The sequence below is a fragment of the Syngnathus typhle genome, linkage group LG3 (genome assembly GCF_033458585.1).
Source record: "Syngnathus typhle isolate RoL2023-S1 ecotype Sweden linkage group LG3, RoL_Styp_1.0, whole genome shotgun sequence".
Classification (NCBI taxonomy): Eukaryota; Metazoa; Chordata; class Actinopteri; order Syngnathiformes; family Syngnathidae; genus Syngnathus; species Syngnathus typhle.
The window spans coordinates 1,289,187-1,312,430 of NC_083740.1; the positions used below are offsets into that span (position 1 = coordinate 1,289,187).

A 23,244-nucleotide genomic window follows, 5' to 3' on the forward strand; every position below is an offset into this window, starting at 1 on the left:
TCCTTTTTTTATTGTCCGGTGGACATTTTAATTCCATTCCAAATGAAAAGAAACAACAACAAAATGTAATAATTTAATAGGAATGTGTAGAAAAAAAAAATCTCCGAAACTGCGCAACCATGTGTTTGTACTATTGACTTGCTACAATTTACTTTGTTAGTACGTAAGTGTAAAATGTTTATTTTTGAAGGTGCAAGACGTCACAATATAGCAGATCGCACTTAGTGACTCAGTAGCACGTGACTTAGTTTGTTTTGGATTGACACTTAATAAAGAGCCATGCGTATATTTAGCGTTGTCGTATCGTACTGTTACGTCGCCGACGTGCACGTATTTACTTTGGAACTCGAGTGTATTATCCGAAAAAATATAACAAGACTTTCTCCGCGACAGCGTTAGTTTTTTTTATCTTCGTATTACGGCTTAGCGCTTAAAATCCGAGAACGAAATTATTACATTGAAAATATTCTCATGATATTAAGTATTTAATATCATCCCTCCCTATATTTTTTTCACATTTTATTCCCCTTTTCATTGTGGCGCCTATACTTCTCCATACAATACTTTATAAGTAATGAGGCAAAATTTAAATACTGACTTTTTTCTTTTTTGGTCACTGCAATTCAGAATAGCTGTGATGGAATGTGTACGTTGGTTTGAAGTGATTCCTAAAAGGACAAAAAAAAACAGGAAGTCCCAGTGGCACAAATAGCACACAACAGGTGAAGGTGAATGAGTGCAAATCTGCTCCTACACGTGTGTGTGTGTGAGTGTGTGTGTGTGATCATTTGTGTTCAGTGCATGTGGAGCTACTGCAGGTAGCGGTAGACTTTGAAGCAGTGGTTCCCCGAGTCAGCCACCACCACGTGTCCATCCGAAGTGAGCGCCAGACCTTGAGGGCCGTACAGCGGGTCGGCCGACGTGTTGATGTAGGATAGGAAGGAGCCGCTGCCGTCAAACACCTGACGCAAAACAAAAACCGTCATTCAAATGAGAAAGTAAAAAGTAATTACAATGCTAACTGACCTGTATCCTGCTGTTGCCCCAGTCGGCCACGATGATGTTCCCGTTGACGTCCACGGCCACCCCGGTGGGGGCGTTGAACTGACCGTTCCCTTCGCCGTTGGAGCCGAACTTCAAGAGGAACTCGCCCTCCGTGTTGAACACCTGCGGCGCATTCGTCCGCAATCGGTTCCCGATCGATCGCAAATCGGTGCGGCGATGACGTACCTTGACTGAGTGGTTGTGAAAATCGGTTACGATGATTTCGTTGTTCTTGTTGACGGCAGCAAAGTGAGGTCCTGAATGGGGGAAAAGAAACCAAAAGAAGTCGAAAGAAACTCGAAAATTGTTTCACGCAATTTCTTTGTTCGCGTTGGCCGTCACCTGCAAACTGCTTGTCGCCGTTGCCACGGTTACCAAACTTGGTGACCATCTTGCCGTTGATCTGGAAAATAAAGACGCAGCAGGCCTTGTTGTCCACCACGATCACGTGACCGTTCCTGTCCACCGACACGCCCTTGGGGCCCATCAGCTTGCCCGAGCCGATCTTGTTCTACACAACAAAACGAAAAAGCCTTCCGGATTATTCTTCTCGCCACCAAAGCGCTACAGTCGTTTAAATAAAGCTCCTCAAGTGACAGTTGCCCGGCTCACCTTGAATTTACCGTCGGCGGAGAAGATGCTGACCCATTTGTTGTCATAGTCGGCGATGATGATGTCTCCGCTGGGGTGGACGGCTACGCCCGTGGGCCGCTGCAGCTGACCGGGGGTTCTGCCCCGGACCCCGAAACGACTCCGGAACAGGCCTTCGTTGGAGAAAATCTAATAAAAAAATAACAGCAGTAAAATAACGTTTTTTTTTTTGTTTTTTTTTTAAATCAATCAATAAATAAATAGTATAGGGCTCAAAATGGAATTGTACCTGCACGCACTGGTTGTTGCTGTCCGCAATGAGCACTTTGCCCACACACGTGGACACGCCCTGCAAATTGGTGAACTCGCCTTTGTTTCGCCCTTTGCTGCCTGCGCGGATGCGAAACGCTCGCGTTCATCGAAATGCCCAACGCGAACAAAATGCGAGAGCGCGTACCGATTCTGAAGATGAGGTCGTCCTCGATGGGGTTCTCTTTCCTGCGGCCGGTGCTGTACATGCTGGCGGGCCTCTTGATGGCCCGCTGCTTGACATGCCCGCTGCTGCCCGGCGACTTGAGCCTCTTCTTGACGCCGTCGGAGGCGAGCGAAGCGTCGGCCGACTTGCTGGCCTTGGTCCTGAAGGGGCTGCCTTTGATATGCTCCTCGTACAGGCGCAGGGACAGCGTGAAGGTGCCTTCCTTGGGGGCGGTGAACAGGTACTCGTAGGTGCCGTTCTTGTTGTCCAGGATCTCGCCGTCGCCTTTGCTGCCGTCGGCCGCCGAGATCTCCGCCGTCAGGACGGCGTTGCCCATCTTGCAAAGGCCGCCGTCTTTATCCTGAGCAAAAGGCAAACGTGGGTTGATTTGGTGACATTTGAGGCATCCCCCTTCAAATTAACCAAGAATTAAAACACAATGCATTGGCTGAATGTATTGTACTGCCCCCTTGTGGCCAAAACAGACACACCAGAAAGGGGAGCGCAAATAGTCTTTTTTTGGTTTTGCATTCTATTCAATATGTTAATACGATCTGTTTTTACAAAGAACAATATTATTTTCCTTTCCCACCTTGGTAGTGACGGTGACGGAGGTGGGCACGCCCGCCACGCAGTGCCGCAAACCCTCGCCGGTGGCCACCGTCTCGGACGCCACGGCGTTGGTGGTGACCACGCTGCCCAGGTTGTGGATGGACTTCTTCACGCCCTCCGTCTCCAGGCGGAAGTCCAGTTGGTCGTTCTCGCCGGGCCGCAGGGGGAGCTCTCGGGCCGCCAGCTCCGCCAGACGCTCGCTCATTTGCTTCCTGACCAGCAGAACCTCGGCCTCGCCGCCGTGGCTCAGGGCCTGCTCGGTGAAGTCGCAGCTGCTGCGGATGCCGTCCTGGCCTTGCAGCAGGCCGTCCAGCTGAGACTGCAGCACCTGCATGAGTGGTTATCAACAATTTTCCTTATGTAGTGTGTTTTAGTCAACAAGTTTACAAATATAGTCTTCAATAAAACTCACGTTTAAAAGTCAAAATCACACTTTAAAAAAAAAAAAAGTTTACAATTAGTGTGCACATTTCGGTAAACAAAGAGAATTTTGTCTCCATTCAACCGATTGTACGTTTTAGGACAAGCAGCAGGGGGCAGCATTGTTCCATAGTGCTCTATCAATGACGTCAGCAAACCGGCTGGGACACAAACAAAAAACTGTCAGCACTCTTTTGGCGGCCAGAAGACTCGCTCTTTAGTTCTTTCTGGAAAACACCGACACTCAAAGACTATCCAAAACCCCAAAGAGGAGCACAAAACGATCCTCCTTGGACGCCGTCTTGTTTTTGAAACTCACGTGAATCAGCCTGTCACACTCGTCTTCTGGTTCACCCCCTGAGGCCATTGCGAATTTACGTCCAAGTACAAAAGCCCATTAGGTCTGCACGGTCTTTCCCCCTCCCCGAAAAGACCCCGAAACCCTTTGCAGGACTTTGTCCTCGGATGCAGTGCGACACACCCTGCACCCCGTACACTGGCTCCATCTATCTACAGGCAGACGCAACGGAACGCAAACTCACTCACTCCACCCACCCGGCGAGGCTGGCCCACACCGAACCCCCCCCCCCCCTTCTCATCCCTCCCTCAGGGCTCTGCTGGTTCAATTGTGAGTCATCATGGCATGTGATCAAGCTCCAGGGGCCAGCAAGCCGAGCAGATGATTGCTTTTGGGATGAGGAACGGGCTAGCGAGCGCGGGCCCGGGACTCTTCTTCACTTCATTAGCATGAACAGACTCTGAACTGCCAAACATGTCAATTGTCTCCGATGTTATTTTGAGGTCAGCCCACCTTCTGCTTGAGGCCAAAGTTGACCTCCAGCTCCATGAGCAGGACGCTCTTGCGAACGTTGAGCGTCTTCTGTAGTTCGTCGAAGGCGGCGTGGATGTCCTCCTCGATGGCGCTCTTGCGACCCGTCAATCGTTGAAGGATGGCCGAAAGTGTGAGCAGGGCGCCGTCGATCTCTGGCAACCTGGCGGGAATTTTTTTTTTTTTAGAGGACAGAAAGTTCTTTTCAGAGTTTTTTTAATGCGTACCTTCTCTTGACGGCGTCCATCTGCTCCTGCAACGAAGCCTTGTGTTGCTCCACGACGTCTTTAAGCGGCACGGTGGGATGTTCTCCGTGCTCGCCGCTCGCGCACTCCTGACACATGGCTGTCTCGCACGGCGGACAGTAGAACTCCATAACCTGAGCCACACGGAAATTTGTCATTTCGAAATAAGAAAAAAATTAAATTATCCGTGACAATTTTTGAAAAATGTTTTTTAAGCTAACACAGACACACAAATGAAAAGAAAAAAAGGTTTGGGTCATTAAATATCAAAAATGAATTCTGAAGAACATCATCGCGCGATCGATTTGAAGCTAGTCGCTCACGTTGCCTCCGTGGTTGGGGCAGGAGAGCAGCTGCCCCGCCGCCACCGTGGCCATGTCGTCGAGGACAGCCGCCGCTTCCTGATCGCCGTCCGCTCGGCGCCGGCCCGGCGAGCGTTGCAGGACGTCCATCAGGTTGGTGATGAAGAAGTTGTTCTGCAGCGCCGCCACACCCTTCTCGGGCAGGATGGACGTCTGGCGGCACACGGGGCACGACAGCGTCAGGCTGTGCGCCGGGATGTAGTTTTGCAGGCACCTGGGTTGAGGCAGGCGAGACATTATTTCAAATGTGTCGAAACAAAAAAAAAAACAACGACTCACCTTTCGCAGAAAGTGTGCAGGCAGGGCAGAACTTTGGGGTTGTGGTATCGTTCCAGACAGATGCTGCAGATCAAGAACTGCTTGTCGATCTGGCGCACCACCGGGCTGGGAATGCTGCCAGCGGCGTCAGCGGCCATCCTAAACGCGGGACTCGATAACGGCCGCCCCGCCTCTGCCTTTTATTTGCCTGAGCCCTGCCGGACATAAAGTATCAACTCCATCAGTGATGACCTCCTCCAAGGCGTGAGCGGATTCTTTCGAGAAGGCCGTCGCTATCCCGTCACGGAGAGGAAAGGACAATCAAGACTTTGGAGTTTCCCCTCGTTTTACTCACTGGGATTATTAGCGCTAAACCGTGTTGCTTTTATACCCAAGCTCGGCCATTGACAAATATTCCGAGCGACGCCCCCCCCCCCCCCATTCTTGAGAGTAGCAGCCATCATGGCGAGTTGCTCTTAAGAAGCACTCTCGACGCGGCTGGCTGATCCATAATGAAGGAGAAAACAGAAAGCGGGGCATTCTGTGCTGGCTCCAAAAATAAACGCCTTACCCACAATGCACCGGTGACAGCCGGCTCGACTGTCAGAGCGTCCCTTTTATTCACAAAGTGACTTTTGTTATCAGGCAGAGCCGGGGAAAGTGTGTCAGTGCCACAACAAGCTGAAAAAAAAAAAAAAAAAAGCCGCTGGGGCTCAACCGCACTGCATGTTTCTCCTCGATTATGTTTTGTTTTCATTTTTATTTTCCCCCGCCTAAATGGACTTCCACCACAGAGTGCGGTCTGCTTTCAATTAGCGCTCCAATGAGGTAATGGGATGTGTTCACTGTCAAATAATGCCGCCAGATTGGCTAAAGATTAGCCATAAGCGCTAGCCTGTGTTTTGCTGACACCCACGTCACTCACCGACCAGCTCAATACAAAATGACCAAGTGGTCAAGATTTATTTTCACGCATCTGGCGGTGAAAACAAACTCTTTGGGAAACAAATCGACATTTGGTACACCTGCTGAAAAGTGAGGATGAAAACGCCGTGTTCCATCGACCATGGTTGACTTGGTCGATGCTAACGCAACCGCGCGCACCCACACCCACACACACACACACACGGACGGACAGCTCTTATGTAATCCCATCAAGCAAGCCATTCCCGCTTTCATGCTGGGGAATAATAAGAAAAATGGAAACGTTCAAAACATTGCGGAGGGCAAGTGGGACGAAACAAAGACATCATCAGCGTCGTCACGAGCTGACTCACTTGGAAATACTTGAGAACGGTCTCTTCCGCTACCTCCCGTCGCATCCCTCTTGTCCTCAAGTAAACGTCGTCTCGCTGCCTTTGAGCGTGTGTAGCACGGATGGAGGGATGGAGGGAGGGAGGGAGGGAGGGAGGGAGGGAGGGAGGGGAAGGAGGAGAGGGGGGATGACGAATGGGGGCCGAGCAGATGGAATTATGGTCGCTCCCGACGGGGAGCCTCGGATGCTGACTCACCCCGCAGAGCCAACTGTTCATTTGAAAATGAGAATGTATTTATTTATATATTTATAGATTATTCGGATTTTAATTCACACATCGTTAAAAAATAATAATTACTTCTAGTTATTTATATTTTTTTTATCATTTACTTTAAATTTCCGACTAAAAAGACTTTTTAAAAAAAAATATTTGATTCTTCTCTGTAGTGTTTATTTTTAATTCACAGATTGAGAAAATTATTTTACACAAGTTGCACCTCGATTTATCGCTGCACCACATTCAACTCCGCAGTTCCTTATTATTCACAATTTTTTTTTTTTATTAACAAAATTGATTGCTGTTATCTCGCCTGAGTAGGTGCTGCTGTTTGGGTTAGCAACGCGCTCCAAGATGATGTCGCACAAAGCCACTTCCAATCTAATCTGGAGCGTCCAGCGGGTGCAGGGCGACGTGATATGACGCACTTGTCATCATCACGTTTCTGGCCACGTCAGATAAGACCACAAACCGTCCGTTTGTTCTTTCGTTGACGCGCACAAGCAACAAGTGACAAGCTAATGCTAATATTTTTTTTTTTGCATTTTGATTGATTTTCTGCAGTTTTGCAGGTGATGGAATTAAATTTCAAAAAATTCAATTTGAAAAACAAACCATACAACATTTCCTGTGGACTATCCAAACATGCAACTAGCATCGTATGCTAAAAGGTAAACAAAGTGAATTTCTCGTCACTCACATGACTTGCCGCCATCCGTTTGTCACATCAATCATCCTCAATGTTAGTCGCCACTTCCTGCCTTTCACTCACTTGAAGCGAGCGCATCATGGCTGCCCGACTGTGTGTGTCTGTGTGTGCGTGTGTGTTGCTGGTCAACTAATCCTCATCTTGGATGCGGGATGGGAAAAAAGGCAGGAATGCATGTGAATGCTTGCAATAATCCAAACAGACTGATAGCCAGACAGTGTGTGTGAGGGGGCGGGACTTAAGGGGGAGGCAGCGAGGGGACCAATCAGAAGCGACTGGTGATGACCACTACATATACGTACATCCCATTGGACTCATTTTGGATTTTTTTACTTTTTTTTTTGGGTGAATGATTTACATACTCTAGAGTTTTATTAGTCGCCTGAATGAAACACGAAAGGTGTTTTTTGCATGTAGCATCGGTCGGGTCCGATTGGCACAGAATCCGGTACCGGTTTTGCAGTTTTAGTATATGGTCAGGAATTTGTCCTTTGCAAGTATTTTCTTTGGCAGGCAAAGCCACGGATTTTAATCGATAAGGCAGGGTTGGACTTTAATCACTCGGAATTTTTTTCAAATTTTTTTTTTCCCACTTAAGATAACAGACAACACATGGACTCGCTCACACACGCCAAATATTAACACACACACACACACTCGAAGTACCAGTTTGTGAGCTGCAAAGTCCAATAATTAACTACACGACTCATCACCAACAGACGAATGCCGATAAATGCTATTAATAGCTCGCTGTGTTCCTAATCAATTGGCCTTCCCGCAGAGCTAAAAAAAGAAAAGAAAAAAAACCGAATTACTTTTAATTAGTAAATAAAATAAAATGATGAATTAAACTTTAATTTGCATCTTCAGAGACAAAATTATAATAAATTTTCTGAATTGACTCACTTTTGGCTTCGCATTAATTATCAATCGCGCACTCACAGTTCATTTCATTAGGTACACTTACATACTCTATTGCGGTACAGTGCTGGATAAAACAAATGAAGCGCTCACCTGGATTTTATTGGGTTTGAAAAATAAAAAACGGCGAAAGACCAAGACGAACGATCGTTCTTAACGTTCACCGGACGTCTATGAAGTGAACGGAAAGTTCATTTGGAAACCGCGGCATCCATCACGCCGTACCAACTGGCAGCACGTCAATACATTTCCAGCTCAGTTCACTCGAACACGACCAATCACATGCAAAGTAACGCCGCCCCCCCCCCCCTTAACAAAAAAAATCAAAACAAAGAAAAAAAAAAGGGTGATTTTTCTTGTCTGTAAATGTTTACGAATAAAGTTAATTTAGCACAATAATGAACAGAAATGATCATAAATTAATTTTTAGAAACTAAATCGCTTATTAAAGTAAAATGACTCTTCTTTATCGTCCGTTAATTTCTGATGATTTCAAATAGAGTAACAAACAAACTATGGAACACATTTGCAAGTGTGCTCTGGGGCTAACAATTCCTGAAAGGTGTCACCATGGCAACACTACATCAATGTAGCATCCCATTAAAGGCTCCTTTCATGGAAAAAAAAAAAATACAAAAAAGTGAGAAGCGGAGGATAACGTTATTTGCATTTCTGTGCCATGAATGATTTTGTCCAATGGAATGAGAGCTTTTATTGTCAGTGGTCGAAGGGGACTGTGAGGAGGGGCTTGGACTGTTTAGCATTCAGGGCACACAACCACGGGACCACCCTAAGAATTCTTTTCATTTTGTAGACATGTTTCCATTTTGGAAAAAAAACGTTCGGTTCAATCAAAACAGCAGACTTGTCTTTTTAGCTTCTTGAGTTTTTTGGCGGGTCTACTCTGGATGGTCAAATTTAATTTTGCTCGCTGAAACAGCCTTTGGGGCCTAAATGATTGTTTTTAAAAATGGAGAGGGTGTGTGACCCAAAATGGCAGCTCTCAAACCAAACACTTAACATAATAAAACTGCTGCCCTAATTTCATCTTGCTGAGTCAATCTCTATTCAGTGGGCTAGTTTTTTCTTTTTCTGTGTGAGGAAACTGCCAAAAAGGCAATTCCAAAGACCTTGGCATAGCCTTACTAGAAAAAGTTATCTTACCTCATGTCTTTTTCCATTTTTGTCCCTCTTAGGAATCCACACTCACTCACTCACTCACACTTTGGACCTCACGTTCATCTCATCTGCATTTAAAAAGAAACAAGCAAGACTTTTACTTCACGCAGCAAGATCAACAAATAGAACACAGATTAAAAACAGGAGCTACCACGACATGACTCACTGTTTGCGATGTCGGCAAAGCCCGTCCGTCCATTGCAGGTTAACGCAGAAATGCACTAAGTGTAGTAGTAGTAATGCATTGAAGGTGGGATGTCAGGGCATGACATGTTAGTGAGTGAGTGAGTGAGTGAGTGAGTGAGTGAGTGAGTGAGTGAGTCGTGTTGAGGTGTGACATTGAACTGCGGGATAAAGAAGGATTGAGACGAGCATAATCCCTCACACATGACCGCTAAAACACAAACACAGCCACCGGGGACAGGAGAGCCAGTCACCTCATTGAAACATAAATCTCCTCTACATATAACCAAAAAAAAATGCTTTTTGAAATCAAATACAGGCACACATTGTCCTCTTAATATATATATTTTTTTCGACAATACATTTCTTTTGAACATTGAAAAGAATGTTCGAGTAAAAGATCCTAACCCGATCACCAAAAGGTTGAATCAAATAACAAAATAAGCACATAACGTTAGACGATGACGCAGCGAAATCCTCTGCTGCCCTCTTGTGGCAAAGAAACACTTTGGCAGCATTAAGTGATGGCCCGTTGAGTTGCTATGGCAACCGCATTGGCGATTAACGCTGCACCAATTGAATGCACCTTCTGCTGTTCCCACTTTGGCCCACCGGGGGGCAGTGTAAAACAGGCCGATGTTTCTGAACCACTTTTCCTCACGATATAAGGTTTAATTATCTTTTGTTTATGGTTGAGTTGACAGTAAACCTCAAATGGGAGTGGCATTAGTTAGAAGCCTCCTCTTTTCTTTTCTTTTTTTTTTAAAGAATTGTTCACTGTTTGACGTTGTGTAGCTTCAAATCAGTACCGTAGGTCTTACCCGCGAGTTTCAGCCAGCCGAGTTCCAGGTCAGTGTGCCGTGACTTCGCCGTCGTCGTAGCGGGCAGGCGGGCACTTTGGTCAAGCAAACTAGTGCGAAACCTTGGGCAACTTGGCTGCTTCTTTTCTTTTCTAAACAAATAACTTTACTTTTCAATTTATACTTTCTTCTTCTGGTCTCTCAAATAGCAGATTATTGGGTGTGTTATCCACATGCGGAAACCACACCGCCCCCAAGAGGCCAAGGTGCGCATAGCATGAATATTACTGTACTAATGTTATTTACGGAGGTTAGTTAAAATAGTCATAGTAAATACTTTAAAGAGCAAAGGAGTTATGTGTTATTTTTATTCTTCAAAAATAATCATTTAAAAGTCCAGGATAAATATTAATTATAATTATATAAATATTAACAGAATGTCACTATTATCACTTTTTTTTTACTGACTGTTAAGTAGATGATACTGGCCGTTGTCCTTAATATTCTGACCATTGACCAATAAACTGGCTGCTGTTAGACCACACACACACACACACACACACACACACACACACACACACAAAAACAACGTGCCATTGTCTCTTTTGTGCGCCGCCCGCTTGATTTGCATCACAACGTTCATCCACACAAACACACACACACACATGATGAGACAAGTACTGTATATAAAGCTTTAATGGTCATAAAAATATGTCTTTATATTATGTACACAAAGCAGCTGTACGGATGTCTTGATATTAATATGCGTGTATGGAGCTACACAAGGCTTTTAAGGCAACAGGCTGTTTGGTGTGTGTTCAGTGTGGTTGCCATGGAGATGATGACAGTGTACTTTACAATGCCAACGTTGATAATAAAAGACACGCAAGCGTGACAAAATGACAACAGCGAAAAAAAGGACACACAGTGTTAGGGCCACACAGAGAAGAATAAATTGGGGATATGTGGGGGGGGGGGGAAAAGGCAACATTTTGGGAGAAAAGTTGAAATATTACAGTAAAAAGAAAACAGTGACTGAAAATAGGAAAAAAGAATAATGCGTCGTCAATAAATTATTTGGTAAAAAAAGAGAATGAAGTATCAGACCAATTATTGACATTCATTTCTTAAAGCTACAATTTTATTGTCGTGATGTTTCCTCTTTTTTACTTTCCGATGAAGCCCTAACACTCGTTTGTATAAAAAAGAACGTTCAGTTTGCACATTCAACATCATTGTCATCATCATCATTAGGTACCCCTTTAAAAAGCTTAGGTGTGCCTAATATTTTGACCAGCTGAGCTAAAGCTACACGCACACATTAAATAACCGGGTGCTACATTCACAGTCAAATTGTCAACTCCCGCAAAAAATACAAAATAATAATAACAAGAAAACTCACATCACAGTGTCTTAAATGCTCAGTTAGCATTAGCGTCGTAGCGTAGCATGCTTCCCCGTGACAGTACGGGGGCGTCCTCAAAACACTAGCAACAGGCACAACCAGTACCGTATGTTGTATAACGGGTTACATGGTGGTAGTTGTCTACATTTCTAGAACGTAGCGCTAAGGTTCACGTAGAGGCCACATCATGCAGCAAAAAAAAAAAAAAAGACGTCCACGTACAATAATCGAGAGCGAGAGTGGCTAACTCCATTTTGGAGAGGAATGTGGTTTTAAGTTTTGTGGCTACTATCAAATCTGGAGGATTTAGAGCTCGATGATTGTCAATATACGACAATTAGACGTGCAACGAGGAATCGATGACTCACCGATTATCAAATGATTTGATCGCATTATTGAGAAACTGTAACAAGGGCAGAGTTGCCGATGAATTCAAAGATGCTAGCTTGCTTGTGGTTCACTTCCAGCTGGGTTTAGCGCTCCTGCTTGGCGTCCCCGAATCCCGAGACTGCGCAGGCGGCGTCTGGCTACGGTAGGCGGCGCGACTGCTCGCCTTGACGCTGTGCACTCGCCGGACGCCCGTCCGCTCCTCAGCACCCGCAGCGGCCGAGGCTAATTTCGTCTGCTTGACGGACGCCTGCCGACTCAACCCGGCGGCGACGTGAGCCGACCGTTCCTTCTTGGTCCGGGAAGACGACGCTACTGTGTTGCGGGCGAAGCTGGGAAGGTCGGGGGAATTCTTGGAGCTGCTGCTTTCCGACAGCGAGCCGCCCTGGACTTGGGCCCTCATGGTGGAACGGCACATCTTCTCTTCGGGGGCCGGCTTAGGGAGATTCCTCAAGGGTTTGGCGCTGGGTTTACTGAGGGAGGAGTTTTTTTTTAAGTTACTGGAATCGCACGCGCATCTCGACGTGGCGATAGGGAAGACGCCGCCGCCTTGATCGGGTTTGGAGTCGTCAGGAGGTAGACTGGAGTGTCGCTGGGGTCTGAGGGTCTTTTCGCGCCGTCCTCTCGGTGGGGTGCTTTGGTCGCGGTGGGGTGGATCGAGAGTGGCCTCTGCTTTCTTTTTGCTCCCCGTCCTGGTAAGTCGGCTAATCGGCACTACTTTCCGCATGCTCTGGCTTTCGCTGCTGGTTAGCGTCCGTACAGCGCCGCCGCTTCCGCCGAGACCGCTGCTAGAAGTGCTAGCGCCCCCATTGGCGGCATCGCTGCCTTCGTCCCCGGCCTTGTTTTTCGGTTTTCCGCTCTTTCGAGTCTCTTTCACCGCAGCGTCGTCAAAGCTTTCGCTTCCCCACTCGGGCGGCGTGGCAGAGGCGACGTCCATCGTTCTCGGTACCGAAGACTCCCCGGGAGAGTCCAAATCGGCGGACGGAGAACTGAGCTCTCCGGGGCTGCCTTTGTCACCGGCTCCAGGACGAAGTCCCTCTTTGGAAAGAGACGAGCTGTCGACTTCGGAGACGTCCAGGGTGACCGAGCAGTCGGCTTCGGTGCAGTCCGGGACGTAAAACGCCGGCCTCTTATTGGACAAGGGGGTGTCCAGGGGCAGGGGGGTGTCGCAGGTTGTCGAGGAAAGCGAGCTGGTTTCGTCCTCTTGCGTCAAAGAATCTCTCGCTAGTCCCGGATCTGTATCCAGAGTTCCGGAATGTCGGTCTCGTTCCAGATCAATCAGCTGGATGTCGTCCTGATTGACAAAATTTAAAGTCTGGAGGTGAAAGGCTTGCAGAGAAGGAACCAAAGTGTGCTTCTCGACGTTCACGTTGATGTGGCCACCAAAAGATGGAGGAGGACACGAGTATCTGCTGCTGCTGCTGTTGTTGTTGTATCGGTCCTCGTCGGCCTTCAGCCCCGCCGAGGAAAACCTGGCAAGAGGGCTGATGGGTTCGGTTTCGGCACGAGGAGACGTCAGGTCTCGGTTGTCCATCCAAGGTGCGCTTTTACGCTGCGGGGCGCGGCCCGAGCGCGGCAGGCTGTTGAACTTGTCTCCGAACAGCTCCAGGTAGCTGTGGAGTTCCCGGTCTGCGATGGACGTCAGGGTGTGGCGGTGGCGGCGGGCGCTGGACGAACGTCCCGGCGGACTGTGAGGACTCTTGGATCTCCCCTGAAAGAAGTCCAAGAGGCCTTCCTTGGTGAGGGTCTCCACGTCATTCTCGCTGCTGCTGCGAGCGAAGGCGCTGCCGCCGCCGACTTGGAGCGACCACGCTAGTCGTTTCTCCTCCAGCTCCCTCAAGCGACGCTGCCTCGCCACCTCCTTCAGCTCGCGCTCGGTGTTGTCCTGCGAGAAATTAAAAGCCCGTTTAGAAACGTAGGAGAACATTTGAAGCGCGAGGGTCAACCTTGACGGCTTTCTTGAACTTGACGCAGAAGTCGTGGAAGATGCGGAAGCCTTCGTCCAGCTTGAAGGCGTCTTTGTCCTCGCAAAAGAAGTCCACCAGAGCGTTGCCTTCTCTGCAAAGGTCCAGACGGCGACGCTTCAGATCCGTCAGAGTCTTCGTAGAACTCTGAGAACAAGTCGGTAGCGACCCGATGACCGATTTGTCACGGCGCCGTATTTCTTGACGATTGATCGACCCGGTGACAGACCTGGAGGAAAGGCTCCAGTTGCGGCATTAACTCGGGATCTTCACGAACCTTCTCCTCCAGAGTTCGGATTCGGACATACAAGGACGAGAACTCCAGTTCCATGTTCTCCACCGAGATCCTATGGGGGTGGTCACACAGTTTTACTACTCGTTCAACAAACAGATTTTTGTTATCAATTCAACTTTCCGAGATGTTTGAAACTTTTAGAAATTTGTTCCACGTTTGTTTTTGTGGTTACCTGGCGGCACTCTGGATGTGGATCAGTTTTTCAGGAAACTTTAACAGCGCCTCGTCTTTTTTCTTAGCCTCCTAAATGAAGGAGTGGTCAAAATGAAAACAAAAATGGAATAAAGTCAATGAAGATATGTCAATGATGCTCGTTTTGTTACCATAGCAACAAAGTGCAGCAGGTTCATTCCCGGCTTGTTGGCTTTGGTGTCGGCCAAGGAGAGCAGCGACGACAGCTTGAAGCCCACGGCGTTCCCCGCGTAGCCTCCCTGAACAAAGTGGCTAGCTAGCATTTCATTGTTTTAGCACTCCTGACCTTCCGTGGCATACCGCGTTCATGATGTTTCCCGCCTGCAGCACCAGATGCAAAATGGCGTGAAGCTCCTCGCAACACATCAACTCTGTGGAGTAAAATGAAGAAGAAATGTTGATTGCTCATAAAAAATGCAAAAATGGCCCATTGGACAAAATGGGCGATGGAGTATCAGGTGTGAGCGAAAGCAGACACCGCACGGTGCGTCACGCTTACCTCGAGTGGCGACTCGTGCCACATCGACGTCGTGACTCATCAGCGCGCAGGATGGGAGGAACTCCTCGCCGAGCACCATGGCCTCGATGCGCACTTCCAAGCTGACCCGAAAAAAAACAGATGATTCGTTCGCTCCACATCGCGACGTCATGTCAATATCACAATGATGGTCGGGTAAATCGTGATACGCGGTTGTGATATCTCACTGACGACAATAATTAATATGACAATTATGGCGGCATTTACCCAATGTTATTTTTTTATTTTCATCTATTATTCTATTTCTTATTATTTGTTATTATGTTTTATTTATTTTATTTGTTATTTGATTAATAAATTAATACGTATTTTTATTATTATTTATTTTAATTATTTTATTTGTATTTATTTATATAGTTATTTTTGATAACGATATATTGCAATAATGATTTATCCCGATATTACATTGTGATATTGAGTCGTCATAAGAAAAATATTTTGCCGTAACGACGCATACGATATGTTGCGATAACGATATATGAAACGATACGTGATCGATTACGATACATTGCGATAACGATATATTTAATGCATGATACATTGAACAAATCGACGATATGTGAATGATACGAACATGGTGAAATCAAATGAATCCCACTGGCAGGACTCAATATGAACTTTTATCTGGTCACAAAGCTTGCAGTAATCCCCCCTGACAAAAAAAAAAAAAGGACTCACCGAGGCACCTGGATGAGGAGGAACATAAAAGAGTCGGCCAGCGTCAGCTTGTCCGGGTCGCCTCGGAACGCCTGCAGCTTCTTCATCTGCGGAAGGCAAAAGGGAAGGAAGTTGTTTGGTTGTCATCGGCGTGACGTGACGCGGCGGCCGGGCGGGCGACGTGCTCCAACATGGACCTCGTCCGTGTCGGGCAGCAGCTTGAGGAGGTCTTTGAGAGGCTGGGCTCCGTACGCCTCGCCGCGTCCTCGCCGTATGTCCTCCACAATGCAAGGGTTGGACCTAAAGGGAGGGAGGGAGGAGGATGCGTCGCAGGTGCGCCCTTTTCAATAAGTTCACAAAAGACGCTTTGTTTACATTGGCCAGGTTGTAAAGAACCTTTCAGAACACGCAGGAAGCCTCGGAAGACAACACTGACGGATTTGCTTTGGTTCATTGAGCTGGGCATTCGTCTGACAATAGAGTCGTCCAAAAAAGTTGTCATAGTTTGGGAAAAATATATATCTTTGCTGCACAAAAAATAAATGTAGATTTAGCCTTAGGGCTTATTGTTGTTGTTTTTAATTCGCTTTCTGTGGATACTTTCGTACTGAATATGATGTACCGTAATTTTCGGACTATAAGTCGCACCGGAGTATAAGTCGCACCAGCCATAAAATGCCCAAAAAAGTGAAAAAAAAACATATATATGTATATAAGTCGCTCCTGAGTATAAATCGCCCCCCAACCCGAACTATGAAAAAAAAAGCGATTTATAATCCGAAAATTATGGTATATATTTTGCTGATCGAAATAGACTAAAATAGAAAATAATTCAATTGTACTTCTTTCCAGATAAAAACTTGATGCACAGGAAATGTAGCAGAAAAAAAAATCCTTTTATTTTAATTGATTTTAAGCGACATAAGAAGGGCTATTTTCTTTTTTTGTTTCAAGTTCCAAATTGCTCCGCTAATGATGCGTACATCCACGACGGATTAACATTCCTGTCGCTCGAGTCGCCTCCCAATATTGTGTGTGACGCACTCGGTTCTTACGTAATTTGATTTCCTAATCTAATCAAGGACAAACAACAGAAATGTGACAAAGCTAATTAGCGAACACACACTCTGACATTAATCCACCTATAAAAAGTGCTTGTTTGTTTAAAGCCAACAAAGGACGGAGGGCAGGACTTACTTCTTGAACTGCTTGAGGAAAATGCCCACGTTCATCCCCCTCTTGGAGTCCAGGATGCTGATCTGCAAGCAGACACAAGGGGGCGACATGTCAAAGACCAAACAGGAAGTCTGAATATGCTGCAGCGTGCACGCCGGGCCAGTAGGGGACAATGTCACTTCCTTCTCCAGGTGAGATCTTTAGAACGCCACCCGTTGAATGATGTCGCTGATGCTAACCAAAACAGCAGCACTTGTAGGCGTTCAGGTCATTTTTGACTTTATACAGCAGATTTGTAAATAATAACAAAGAACTAATCTACAATCTTTGATCACCTGCAGTCTTAAATTACAGAACAGGTTACTGTTTTCCCAGAGTGACCCATGATGCAACGTGTTTGTTTTTGGAGATAAAAAAAAAAAACCTCTCTAGGTAACTTGGCACCGTTACTTAACCGGTCCCTCGAGGGAAATTATTTAGTTGTCCACGCAGCAGTCAACACGGTGTTTGTTGCTGCCATGACACTTTTGGAATGGCATCTGCTTCTCTCAGAAGCACCGTGCTAATTATTTGATCATTAAGCAATTCCATCTTTCTTCTTGTGTAGGTGTAAAATGCAGGATGGGAGAGGAATGAAACTTTCAATAAGTTCTCGAGCTTCATACTCACCTCTTCCTTGCTGCTCTCCTTGAACGATCGGGACCGGTTGAGCCCAGCCGCCGTCCCGGGAGCGGACGCCGCCCCTCGGCCCGCCTCATCCTGCTGACCAAAAAGCTCCTCCACAGAGCGGACGTCTATTTGGTACTGCTGCTGCCGTCCCACTAGCGTCCAGATGTTGGGTCTCTCGCGGACCTTCTCCTCGGGGATGGGCTTCCAGAAGAAGCTGCGCACCCGACGCTTCTTCCTGCCGGGGTGGGTCACCACGGGGGGAGGCGGAGGAGGGGGTGGAGGCGGCGGCGGCACAACGGCAAGGGGGGCCGCGTCCGGGGCGGCGGGGCCGCGGCTCTGGGGCTCATTGGCCAGCATGGCGGGGAGCGCTTGTTAGCATAGGAGCGCTGATGCTAACTACTTTCTCGCTGAAGACTTTTCAGTCACTGGAAGAGTCGGGACGGCGCCTTTCAGTTCTGATCGGCTTCATCACTCAAAGGGGCGCCACAGCAAAACGTGGGCTAAAAAACAGGAAGGAAAAGAAACAATATGTGTTATTAATTTAAGCACAATTTTGCATAAAAATGTCAATGGGAAATATGATTGACATGCTAAAATGGTTATGGTCAGATTGCAATTATTGACGTATATATTCTCTGAAAATAACTTGATAGTAGAAGAAATCTGTTCTTCTTTGTTTATATCCGCACAACTTTATTATACTGCCACCCGGTGGCCAAGGCAGACACACCAGGAGGAACGAACCAAAGAATTCAAGCAATAACGCTTGATGCATAATCTGTATTTTTTTTTTTTACTCGCTTTCGGATTGTTATTGTGCTTCGTTTTCATAAAGTACGACATTAAAGAGTTAAAATGTTCCCTCTTTAATTTTGAGGGAAGTTGCAATGGACGAACATTTGCAGTGTTCCAGGGGGACAAAAATAAAGAGAGTGGATTAGGAGGTGGAAGTCAAGCTGACAATCATTGGACATTAGAGGAAGCCTGATGGAGGGGGGCACGGATCAAAGGAGTCAAGAAGGGCTCAAAACCAGGGACATGGTCAGACCCCTTCGGTTTCTGAAGAGCTTTTAAGTCCTGCTCTGCTATGTTGTGACACATGCTTGCATCCTGTACAGTATGATAACATTATGATGATGTCATACATTCAAATTAGGATTTTAAAATTCATCCGATCTGTAAAGTCTCCTGTTTCATGCAACGACAACAAAGACAATCTTTGCATTAAAAAAATGAGGCGTTCACTGGCAGCGTGGAAAAAAAACTTCTCGGATGACAAAAGTGCTTTGCCATCAATCCTGTGACATGATACCTTTGTTGTAAACGAACAATGGTAACAAATGCACGAGAGATTCAAATCAAATATTTGAGTTTTTTTTTTTTCCTCATTGGCGTCAAATGAGACGCATCAACATTGCGTCTCGTTAGCCGCCCGACGTTTGGTGATTCATCACGCTCGTGTCTACTTCACTACGATGACATCTGACCTCCCTGTGAGTCAGTGGCTAAGGTTAGCTTGTAAAAAAAATGGCTTTTTTGTTTTGCGGACCACTGAGATATACCCCCCCCCCCCCCAAAGAATAAAAATCCTAGCTCCGCCAGTGGGTCCACTTGCTGCCGACCCCCCGGGGGTGATCCCTCTAAATGCCACGCCCGACATTATGTCATGTGACACTCGTTCGGGCCCAGCCACTGCCAATTGCAATTGATACTCGTTTCACCGATTGACACAAAATTGGGCGGCTTATAAAAGGACACATAAAAAAGTTGTAAGGATCAGAACAGGAAGTCGGCCATTTTGGTTTGAAGCAGCCATATTTAACTTTTACGAAATGACACAACATTGTCATCATCAATGATAAATTCAGATTCGATTCATAGTTTGATTTTGAGACAGAATTACCAACAAGCAGCTCTTAGCTCACCAAAAGCGAGTTCCAGTTTTCCTTTGACTGTAAAGTCCAAAAGCAGCAGCAACTCAGTCTCGATTTGCGTTACGTATGAAGGTCAAGCTGCCTTTCCTAATCCCCCCGTCACTAACTTCCAATTTCCTGAGGCGCCGGCCGGAGGTCTTTCAGCGACGCCGCGGGGGCAAAGGGGTGCCTTGCGACGGGACCCACCGGGACAATCTGCCCGTCTCCGTCGCCGTGGGAACGCTCGTTAGCGGAGAGCTGTCGGACCGTTTTGCTTTTCGGATGGAGGTTACTTATTGGACACTAGATTGGGTACGCTAACTCTTATGTAACGCTCATATTAAGAAAGGAAAACAAAGAGTGGCGTTATTATAAAAATCCCAGATTAAGTGATTACAGTAGCTAAAGGGATTAAGAATCAGACAGGCGTGAATTCATTCAATTTAGGGTTTCGAGAAAGTGTTTTGAACTTGGGTTTTGAAAAACAATGCAAGTGCTTTGCCGCCTAACGTTCTTCAGGGCAACTCAATTCGGTCACTGATGAGACACTCGGCTGGCCCACGATTCATTAACGTGACTAAAAATAGAACAAGGCGGGCTCCTTCCATCACTGCATCCAAGTGAAAAAATAAAGCCTTTTAATTCACTTACCGTTTTTTTCCATGTATAATGCGCCCCCATGTATAATACGCACCCAAATCTTGACGCCTACTTAAGTCCGTGAACGTAAAATTATTTCAGAAAAAAGAGTTAGTTAAATTTTTAAATTAGTTAAATTTTGCGCATTATACATGGAAAAAAACGGTAATTCAATTTGCAACAGTTGAGGCAAGTGTGGACTTGTGTGCCAGGTTGTCTGCAACAATTTTTTTTTTCCACTTTGCTGACTCATTTGCATACTGCCCATGGATGGCTCATTCATTCAAATCACATTTAAAAAGCCCCATGAAACAATTTTTTAAATTGGTTGGCTCTGATAAATCTGGCTTGTCTTTTTTTCCGGGCCAAAGGCTGACTAGAACCGCGAACAGTAACTAACAATACATAACATATTACATTTTAGAGCGTAAATAATTCACACTAAAGAATATCAACACGACCAAAACGGCCGCTCTGTTACGGTCGAATTACGCCCGCCGTTTCTCTCGCGTGTCACCTGAGCAATGTGATCCGCCGCCTAAGCAAAGTAAAAGGCAAATCCGTCGCTAGCATCTCGGCCCAGTTTGTTTTAGCGCCGACGCTTCCGTCGGTGTCGTGATTTAAAGTTGCAGCAGGTGCTGGCGTCGTCGCTGTGGAGACGAGAGCCGGGGAAGGGGCGGAGGGAATGCAAACATGTTGCGTGCCAGCCACCCCTCAAATCCCGAAGGGCACCCAGACACTCACTTGAGTATAGGAAATACAAATCACCTGGACAAAAACATGGTTTCCTGAGATACATCCGTTGATTGGACATGATTTGGAAAAAGGTGCACACCTGTAGAGAAGGTCACCGCAAAAGTTTTATTTTTTATTTGATAAACTAGCAACAATTTCAAATGTGTTAAATTTGATTGGATAAGCTGCATCATTTTTTCCAATTACCGTGTTTTCCGGACTATAAGGCGCACCGGACTATAAGGCGCACCTTCAATGAATGGCCCATTTTAAAACGTTGTCCTTATATAAGGCGCACCGGACTATAAGGCGCACCATTAATGCATCATGTCAGATTTTTAATCCAAATCAAATCATTCTCCATTTGATCTTTTTTATTTCAACTTCAGACGCAACAAATGACTTTCTAATCACAAAATAATGATCCAAAGTCTTTTTGATTCATGATTCATCGTCTTCCGCGGGCCACTTACGATTGATTTCATGACACAATGCTTCGGGCCAGTTTAAATTTAGGAATTTGGTCCATATATAAGGCGCACCGGACTGTAAGGCGCACTGTCGGCTTTTGAGTAAATTTGAGGTTTTTAGGTGCGCCTTATAGTCCGGAAAATACGGTAGTTGTGCGCAATTCTATGAGTGACTTTTTTTGTAATCAACGCCATTATTTTCTGGTTCTATTCGATATTTCATGACATTTTGAATGAAGAGCCTCAAGTGGTGACTTTTAAAAAAAATGTATCGCCGACAGCAAAGAGTGGGACAGGTGGGCTGTTTGATTTGAAGTCGTTTATGCCAAACGTTTCACATTGGTAAGACTCATTTCCAGGCTATAAAGAACATTCGAGTGGACTCTACGTTGGCAGCGACCATTCAGCCGGCAGCCTCGATCTCACACAAATAAATCAAGCCCCCCCAAACCCACCACCACCACCATTTTAGAATCTTCCTCGGTGGGATGACGTCAGAGGATTGAGTTTTCAATGTGAGTCTCAGCCACCACAGCAACCAGCCAACCGCCACCCTACCCACCCCCGCCCAAGTGACCCGACCTGGGGAGGTTTTTTTCTTTTTTTCTTCCACTGGGGTATTGTTTCGCACACTTGAATGGATTGGCCTCTAACTCATCTCAGCAGGCATAATCGTGTACAAAAGCCAAGGAAAGGCTGCCTCCAAACTGGCGCAGAGTTGTAAAAACTTTTAAAAGGTCGTGCCGAGCTCTCAGACGGCCAGCTTGTTAGCTGTGGAAAAAAAGCTAACAGAAAAGCTTTAAAAAAAAAGGATTAATTACGTGAACCAGGAAGTTAACATTTGCGGCAAAATACGGCTATTGCTCAATAATTTATGGGAAAAAAAAAGGCTTAAGTAGAAGCTAGCCTTGCTAACAAATAAAATTGTAATATGCTACCCATCACGGCTGAAAAAAACAAACACACAAAGGCTGATTAAATTATTAATAATGGGGAGTTTTAATTAACACTATAGAGTCACCAGTTTTTTAATATTACAATTGAATGAATAATTATTAAATAATAAATTATTAAATAATTAAATAATTTTTGTCAAAACAAGAATCCATTAAAAACAAGTAGTGAAAAAAGTAAATAGTAAAAAAAAATAGTAACTACAAAGATGTTAATTAATATAGTAATTATAATTAACAATACGTTGATCACCATAAGAAAAAAATACAAATTTGCCTTAAATTTTGGACCATCATTCATGTAACAGAAAATAGCTGACTAAATTGTAAGCTATTGAAGTGCAAGTACATAATTACTTGCAAAACCAACAAACCACATCATTTATTGGTGATGCCACACACAAAAACGCAAAAATAATTTGTACCCCAAAAGTTCGTGCAAACCTTTTGGTAAAATAATAATAATTGGAAAAAAAAAACCTCCCTGAACACAACCAAAACAAATGGGCCAAATTTTCAATAGTTAGCAATAATTACTTTATTACCACTATAGTAATAATGACGACTCCGTTTCCATTAGATGTCAATAAGTGCAACAGATTCGGAACCACAAAGTAAATAAAACTATATGATGATGTCATTGTGGACCTCTACTGCATTGCAGAACCACCTCACGGTGACCTTAGTGAGTTGACTCCGCAGGTCCACACACGCAGTGGTACTGACGCACACGTTTGGGCCAAAAAGGCGCACTCGAAACCGGCTGCACACCGGGCAAGACACTGGGAACCTGTCCGCATCAAGTTCCCAACATCGCACATTCAAAGACACACACTGGTGAGACGAGGCCTCACTTACCGGGTAAGGATGGTTCACTTCGGTCGGGACACGTCAAATAATCTTTTTTTAAAAATCCGCTCCGACACCGTCGGACTCGCCGAGAACTCGCCAAGGGGGACGAGGACCACCTGTCTGCCGCCGCAGAGCGTCTGAGTGTGCGGGGAGAGGAACCGAACCGCCAAGCTCAGCCGGCCAGCCAGCTGCAGCCTGTGGACGCACTGAGTGCGTGCTCGTGCGCGAACACGACGTCA

General features: G+C 45.9%; 2 protein-coding genes and 1 long non-coding RNA gene across 4 annotated transcripts; 1 reads left to right on the forward strand and 2 right to left on the reverse strand.

Annotated features, from left to right (window-relative positions):
- On the reverse strand, nt 1–7,292 carry trim2a (tripartite motif containing 2a). 2 transcript variants are annotated; one of them, XM_061274204.1, is made up of 14 exons: nt 7,069–7,292; nt 6,114–6,360; nt 4,858–5,051; nt 4,540–4,792; nt 4,199–4,350; nt 3,954–4,134; nt 2,703–3,050; nt 2,093–2,471; nt 1,925–2,025; nt 1,657–1,824; nt 1,387–1,555; nt 1,231–1,301; nt 1,027–1,167; nt 1–962 (listed from the first exon to the last, which is right to left on the reverse strand). In XM_061274204.1, the coding sequence occupies exons 3-14, from the start codon at nt 4,992–4,994 to the stop codon at nt 810–812; spliced, it is 2,253 nt and encodes a 750-aa protein (XP_061130188.1). In that variant the 5' UTR covers nt 4,995–5,051; nt 6,114–6,360; nt 7,069–7,292; the 3' UTR covers nt 1–809. The 2 variants fall into 2 exon arrangements, with proteins under 2 accessions (XP_061130188.1, XP_061130187.1); XM_061274203.1 differs by lacking the exon at nt 6,114–6,360.
- LOC133151343 (uncharacterized) lies at nt 6,796–17,524 on the forward strand. The gene is made up of 3 exons (XR_009713889.1): nt 6,796–7,039; nt 16,777–16,965; nt 17,382–17,524. It is a non-coding gene; the product is annotated as an uncharacterized LOC133151343 (long non-coding RNA).
- On the reverse strand, nt 12,023–23,200 carry fhdc1 (FH2 domain containing 1). The gene is made up of 12 exons (XM_061274195.1): nt 23,012–23,200; nt 17,444–17,943; nt 16,796–16,857; nt 15,796–15,898; nt 15,620–15,705; nt 14,903–15,003; nt 14,704–14,774; nt 14,535–14,642; nt 14,384–14,454; nt 14,146–14,263; nt 13,899–14,063; nt 12,023–13,837 (listed from the first exon to the last, which is right to left on the reverse strand). Exons 2-12 carry the CDS (start codon nt 17,798–17,800, stop codon nt 12,023–12,025), a joined length of 3,057 nt encoding a protein of 1,018 aa, XP_061130179.1. The 5' UTR covers nt 17,801–17,943; nt 23,012–23,200.
- Nucleotides 23,201–23,244: the final 44 nt, after the last annotated feature.

Coding starts and splice junctions, on each gene's coding strand:
- trim2a (XM_061274203.1), bottom strand. CDS start 4,994: ATGGCCGCTGACGCCGCTGGCAGCATTCCCAGCCCGGTGGTGCGCCAG. Junction 4,793..4,857: donor CTGCACACTTTCTGCGAAAG/GTGAGTCGTTGT, acceptor GCCTCAACCCAG/GTGCCTGCAAAACTACATCC. Junction 1,556..1,656: donor CCGCCGACGGTAAATTCAAG/GTGAGCCGGGCA, acceptor TTTGTTGTGTAG/AACAAGATCGGCTCGGGCAA.
- fhdc1 (XM_061274195.1), bottom strand. CDS start 17,800: ATGCTGGCCAATGAGCCCCAGAGCCGCGGCCCCGCCGCCCCGGACGCG. Junction 15,004..15,619: donor CTCCTCATCCAGGTGCCTCG/GTGAGTCCTTTT, acceptor TTTTCGGGTCAG/CTTGGAAGTGCGCATCGAGG. Junction 14,775..14,902: donor GGCACGAGTCGCCACTCGAG/GTAAGCGTGACG, acceptor TTTACTCCACAG/AGTTGATGTGTTGCGAGGAG.